We start from the raw sequence: 6437 nt of genomic DNA, 5'->3' as shown, positions 1-6437 counted from the left end.
CGCCCGCTCTGGCCCCAGGGATGCACTTAACTATGGCCGCTGGCTTTGCTAAATTCACGTTTCTCAAAATGGAGCTGCCAATGATCAGAGTTGGTTTCTCAGCGGGTGTGTCGCTGAGTGGGGAAAATCTGTTAGAAACGTGAACAGGTTGATGGTGCCCTGTGGACTTTGAATGCTTACGACTATTCCTCCTTCGGACAGTCACCCAGCCCCCCTTTCCTGGCTGCACAGGGGATGCCGGGGGACGGCTACCAGAGGCTAACTCAGGCCGTTCTGCACCGACTACCGGGGACTGGCTAGCTACAGTAGCTAAAGACTGATCTACCAAGGTGCGTAGCCGGACTTCTAAATCACTGAGCCTCGCCTCCATGTCTATAAATAAACTACACTTATTACATGTACCATTACCGCTAAAGGAGGCAGAGGAGTAACTGAACATCTGACACACCGAGCAGGAGAAAGTAGGAGAGAGAGAGGGAGAAGGAGAAGCCATCGCTAGCTGCTAAGCTAAAGTCGCTAATGGCTAAGCTAAAGTACTGTAGCGTCAGCTACCGAAACTTTTGAAAACAACTGAGACTGAACAGCAGTCACTAAAAGATGGAAAGAACTGTGAGTGTTTAGGCAGAATTACTGTAAAGAATAAGTGTTTAGCGAACAGTTGGCCGCTGTAATCTAACAAATGTAACTGTTATTTAGCGAGAGCAGCACAACACGGTACCAACACACAAGCACCGGAAACGGAAATGAGTCGACACGCTTACCGCAGTACGTCAGCACCGTCCTTCTCATGTATATGTATATATGTATTTATGAATGTATAAAGCTGTAAATTAAGACACAATAGACAAACATGAACAGCATTATCTGTAGGTGTAGCTTTTGAGGTGTAGTTTATTCAAAATCTGCTCTACATTTTCCTACTTATTATTGACAGATGTGGTGATAACAAAATGCTCCAACATTACGTGGAATTACATATTTACTTTTTTAGGGGATGACCACCAAAACCCCAACACAAAAATACATCTTAATATTTTACATTATACCACCCTGTGAAAGCATGTTTTAATCCCTGAAGTGTACTTCAGCTCTCCTGTGTTGTGCATTTAGGCTCTATCCTGCTTCGCATCCTCAAATCCCTGACAAAACAATAGTTTTCTCCTTCTGTGTGCAGGAAAATTGTTGTGTTGTGTACAGATCAGTTATATCATATAGAATTATATTTGTTATATATATCATATTTATAGAATTGCTATCTTAGTGGCCCAAGTTGTTGCAATAACCGCAACATACGCTGTCAACATGAGGCCACTCTGAAACAATACAAGTACACCCTAAAAAACAAAGACAGAACAAACACAGCAAGAAGCAGCTCTGTGAAATTGAGGAATCCTGAAGTCCAACCAGGCGGTGATAAAAAAACAACCAAAACCCTCTAGATTCCCCTGTAACAGAACAAGAGTTAACAGAAGTCATCCAGTCCCTGAAAGGAAAAAAGGCTCCTCAACGAAATGATCAAATATTAAGATCATAAAATCAGACTGGCTATACTAAAACTATTCAATACTATTCCAGAAACTGGAACTTTTCCAGACATCTGGAACAAAGGTTTAATATCCCCAAATTATAAATCCGGAGATAAATAACTATAGAGGAATATGTGTATCCAGTAACCTGGGAAAAATATTCTGCAGCATCATTAATAAACGACTTGTCAACTTTCTTGATGACCACAATATTCTGCATAAATGCCAAATAGTTTTTTTGGACCATATATTTACCCTCCAGACTCTAACAGAAGAGATAACCATTAAGAAAAGAAAGGTGTCTGCCTTCTGTTGACTTAATCGCACCGAACGCTCACGTTGCTTTTGGTTTGAAAGCACCTTTAGGCTTGGGGGTGGCACGGGGGCTCGACAGCGCCCACTAATAAATTTCAAGATTTTATAGTTTAGTAGTCCTCTAGATGGGCAAAGTTTTCTAGGCACACGTCACATCTTCAGCATCAGGTGCCCCGCCCTTAACCCAACAGGAAGTCGGCCATTTTAATTTTAACGTTTATTTGAAGTGCATTTTTCTGATGTTCGTACGCTTTACTTTTATGTATTCCTCCTAACGTGTTAACCAGATGCTCCTAAAAACAAAACACCTCCACGATGCTCAGTTACAAAAGTTTTGAGTTTTCACTGTTGCCATGGCAACTGTTGTATTTGTTTTACATGTTTCTCTCGGTCACGCTTTTGTTTCAGCCTATGTGAACATGTGTAGTGTTTCTAATTCTCCTTTGTCCTTTTCTATGAGAATTATTTAGTTATTAATATTAACCTCTTGATGTCTTGACTTGTAGTAACGACCTGCTTTCACCAATTTAAGTCCACTCCTCCCAGTCAGTATGTGTCGCATGTAGGCCGTTATGTTACGCACTAAAACAGGGACGGATGGTACCGTCCAGATAAAAGAAAATATCAAACACAGATAGTAGGACTGCTTTTTCCCTGAGGATCCTCGGGGTCTTAATCTTGGCATCATCTGTATCTTGTAACCTTGTAGAATGAAGCTACATAGAATTATCACCCAAATCTGCAGCTCCACTCAGCTTTGAAGAGCTTTATAGTGAGTTTCAGCTCCTTGTTTAGCTGTCTGGCCTCCAGCTTTACTGTTTTCATTCACCCTCACAGTGCTGCAGCATGTTCAGTGAAAAAGCTCTAAAAACACATTGTACACTACCAGCTAAGCACCAAAAAGCAGACTGACACAGTTTAGCAGCTAAGATAGCTCCAGATTTTTCCTTCAGGATATTGTTAGAGACCAAAATCAGAGCTAAAAAAGACTTAATACTATTTTATCAGGTGCCCAGAAACAAACTCCAATCAAATGCTAAGATGTGTAAATAAGCAGCTGTTTGCTAAGTTTTCCTTTACCCCCTGAAAGGTCGGTTAACAAACTAAACTTGAAGCCAAAGCCACGTCACATATATGTTTTATTATGAAGAAAATGAAGTAATATTGATGATGAGGGACAAAACTCTTCTGACAGTCTACAGGATGTTTTCGGGGTTCTGGTTAAGCACTCAGTACAGTGATAATAATGTGCTGTGTGTATTAGCAGATAGAGAGTACATTCACCAAGGACTACAAATAAACAGAAGTACAGTTATATTTTAGTTTTATGCTGCGTTCCAGGCAACTCGGAACTGGGACATTTCCAACCTCCAACTAGAAAAAGTGAAGTCGGATTTCCTGCTTGTGGAAAAATCTGTACTCCGACTTCACGAGTAGCAGCTGAATGATGTCACACAACAACGGCAGCTCTCGTGGAAGCACACCGTGTGAATGTGTAAACCATGAACTAAAAGGCAAAGTAAAGTATTACATACTAGTATCAAGTAGTAAAACTTGTTCTGCATGTAAACTGATTGTAGAAATATGTTGGTAGCTGGTTACAGTAAACAATCTGTGAAAGTCATGTTCTCTGCCCAAAAGTTATTCAGGAAAGTGTTAAAAATACCCAGACATGTGAAGTCATTTGGAAATATCCCATAAAACCTTTGCTGACTTTGAGGATTACCAACTGATGAAGCTAGAAGGATACACAGTTAACGAGTAACGTATATTTATCACTTGTTTTTAATAAACACCAAGTGCACTGCTGAGGGTGTAACTGTGTATATAAAGAAACATAAGTTTGGTCAGCCATGTTTATCGTTTACATTTGGCGTCATGCACCTGAAACGCTTTGAGGTCGGGAGTTCCGACTGGGAAATATCCCAGTTCCGACCGGTCTGGAACGCGCCATTAGAGCTCAGGCTTGTCCTCCTTGTGGAAGACTTTCCCATCAGGCTGCTCTCTCCACTTCAGGGTGACTCCACTCACCCCTTTCTCCTTCAGCCTGTCCTGGAGCTGCGAAACACAAATGGCAGCCAGTTTGACACATTTGCTCAAATCTACATTGTTTGTTGAGAGCTTTAGCTTTAGTTTGGCCTGCTGTCCACGGGAAATCAAGAAAGACACACAGCCAAACAAAACAACAGGCCCAGAAAATGAACAGTTTGCAAGTGTCTCACGGTGGATTTTGGAGACTCACCTTTTTCAGCATGTCTGCTTTCACAGCAGGGTCATTCAGATCCACAGAGGAGTCCTCCAGCTTTATCCTCAGCTTTACCGCCTGCCTCCTTACTGGTGCGTAGACACAGAGGAACATGCTGTGGAATTAGCTTCCAGACTCATACATGTAACTGAGCAGCAGTACAGTTTAACATCAGTTATTCTCTCTCTTCCATGAAGCTCAGTACTCACCATGGACGCTGTAGCAGACAAATGGTAATCTGGTTTCACAGGGAAGAAACTTCCAACTTCCTGAACTCTGCAAAGCAGCACCACATGCGACACTCATCGAGCCTAATGGGTTAATATCTGTGTTCCAGTATGAAAATGAGAAGCCACTCCCATCAGACCAGTACATGTCAGGATCTCTGAACAAACCAAACCATGCCACATATCCATATCCATATGGCACCAAGCTCGCGATCTTCAGTTTCTCAGTGTCGTTCCTCACATTGGCCAGGTCTGTGAAGTTCTTCCTGCAGTAACTCTGAGCACTGGACCAACTCATTGGTTCTTTCACAGCAACAAATTCAGGGTCCAGCTGTGTTCCTGCAGTAAAAAAAAAAGGGAATTGTTCAGGTAATTTTGAAACAATATTTATTCTAGGTCAAAATAGACGCTGTTAAATTCTTACCTCTGTAACAGATAAATGGAAATTGTCCAGAGCATCTATCATCCCACCAAACTCCACTGTTTGAAGTGGTCACACAGAATTCAGAAGCTGCTTTAAAGTTTGGTTCGTTTTCATAGTTATGCCAGCTCCTAAATCCAGCTCCTGTCCCCGTGTAGCCGTCTGACCACCTCCAGTTGATTTTAGTGTACAGGCCAATCCAGACATCAGAGCTGAGACCAGAAGAGGAAACTGTGTTGATAAGTTGATTCACTTCTTCAGTGTTTTCAATGGTGGCCAGGTCTGTGTATGTCTTTCTGCAGTAGGTCTGAGCTTCAGTCCAGTTCATAGGACCAGCAACATAGTGGTAGTGATGGAGGAGGCATGAGGCGGAGATGTCCCAGCCTATGAGGGGAACAAGTGTTCGATTTGTTAAAGCTTGTATTCACAGTCTGAGTTTGTCTGTTTACATTACTGAAGCGTTTAATTTGTCGGTGGGCTGATTGGATCTTTATAACATTAAAGAGGTGGTATTCTGCTCATTTTCAGGTTCAAAATCATATTTAGGGGTTCAGAACAGGTTTACATGGTTTCATTTCACTGCACGTTGCTGCAGCTCCTCTTTTCACCCTGTGTTGAAGGCTTCGTTTTAGCTACGGAGTGATACATCTTGTCTCTACATGATCTTTGTTGGGAGTTGCACATGCTCAGTTCCTAGTTAAGGACTACTAGCCAATCAGAAACAGCTCGGGTTCAGCTGTACATGTTGCCGACCAGCTTAGCAACATGGACTGGAGCGAGAGTTTCAGAGCGGTGAGTTATTAATCTGTAACAAAAGGATCTTTCATCCCATAGACTGTGTATAAGAAATGGACGTAGTCATGGTGACGTCACCCGTTGGTTTGTGGACTGCCGTTTTGAAGCCTTGAGTTTGGCCGATTATATCGAGTTTTTGCAACCAGGAAGTCCCCGGAAGTGACGAGAAGGTGGAGCTAACGGCCGTGTGCAGAGCTAGCTAGTTAGCTTAGCTAGGTGCATCTGTAACTCACGTTAACTGTCATTTTAACAGGCTGATAACTTTGTCTAGAGAACAACAGGCTTCAAACTAATGTACTCAGCAGAGAAAGTGAACAGCCGACTCCTGATAAGCTTTTTCAGCGGCGCTGGTTAAATTTGCACAGTGCCAAGAGTACGAGTCACTGGCCTGATTGACAGGCGGCTGGACTACAAACAAGCTGTTTTCAGTTCAGAGCAGAGTTTTCTGTGGGAGATGGGAACTCACTTTGGGCTTTTTCACTTTGCAAACATGTTACAAGCACAAAAAAGGAATATAACTCAATAAAGGAGAGGGAAAAAGACAAAAAGCAGAACACGACCTCTTTAATACCATTTAAAACAGGTTTAAAATGTGTTCTTGCCATTGTAATTTTACACTACCTGTAGCAGCTGACTGATCGTGAGCAGGTCGCTCTATGGATTAAGCTTTTGGATTAAGCCTATGGAACTCACTAAGAAGTGACAAGTGGCCGGTAGTGACCCTCTCCTGGGTTGTGTTGGTTTGAGGCCAAAGATGCTGGCCTAATGAGATTATAGACTGCAGTGGTGCAAGTAACTAACTTCATGCAGGGCTGTAACCAGGGTTTACACAAGCACAACCAAAGTTATACAATACAGTCGCACAAACTAATGATCTATAATGAATCGCATACAAAAGGGCCTGTTGG

General features: G+C 42.3%; 1 protein-coding gene across 2 annotated transcripts; it reads right to left on the bottom strand.

Moving 5' to 3' along the window:
* Positions 1-3026: 3026 nt before the first annotated feature.
* On the bottom strand, positions 3027-6391 carry LOC123965486 (lymphocyte antigen 75-like). 2 transcript variants are annotated; one of them, XM_046042003.1, is made up of 5 exons: positions 6151-6391; positions 4738-5118; positions 4296-4652; positions 4084-4175; positions 3027-3899 (listed from the first exon to the last, which is right to left on the bottom strand). In XM_046042003.1, the coding sequence occupies exons 2-5, from the start codon at positions 5060-5062 to the stop codon at positions 3795-3797; spliced, it is 879 nt and encodes a 292-aa protein (XP_045897959.1). In that variant the 5' UTR covers positions 5063-5118; positions 6151-6391; the 3' UTR covers positions 3027-3794. The 2 variants fall into 2 exon arrangements, with proteins under 2 accessions (XP_045897959.1, XP_045897960.1); XM_046042004.1 differs by lacking the exon at positions 6151-6391 and having other exon boundaries at positions 4738-5257.
* Between the last annotated feature and the right edge of the window lie 46 nt (positions 6392-6437).

The sequence above is a fragment of the Micropterus dolomieu genome, unplaced genomic scaffold, assembly GCF_021292245.1.
Source record: "Micropterus dolomieu isolate WLL.071019.BEF.003 ecotype Adirondacks unplaced genomic scaffold, ASM2129224v1 contig_9843, whole genome shotgun sequence".
Classification (NCBI taxonomy): domain Eukaryota; kingdom Metazoa; phylum Chordata; class Actinopteri; order Centrarchiformes; family Centrarchidae; genus Micropterus; species Micropterus dolomieu.
Note: the sequence above shows the minus strand (reverse complement) of the source record. Positions and strands in the feature narration are given on the sequence as shown.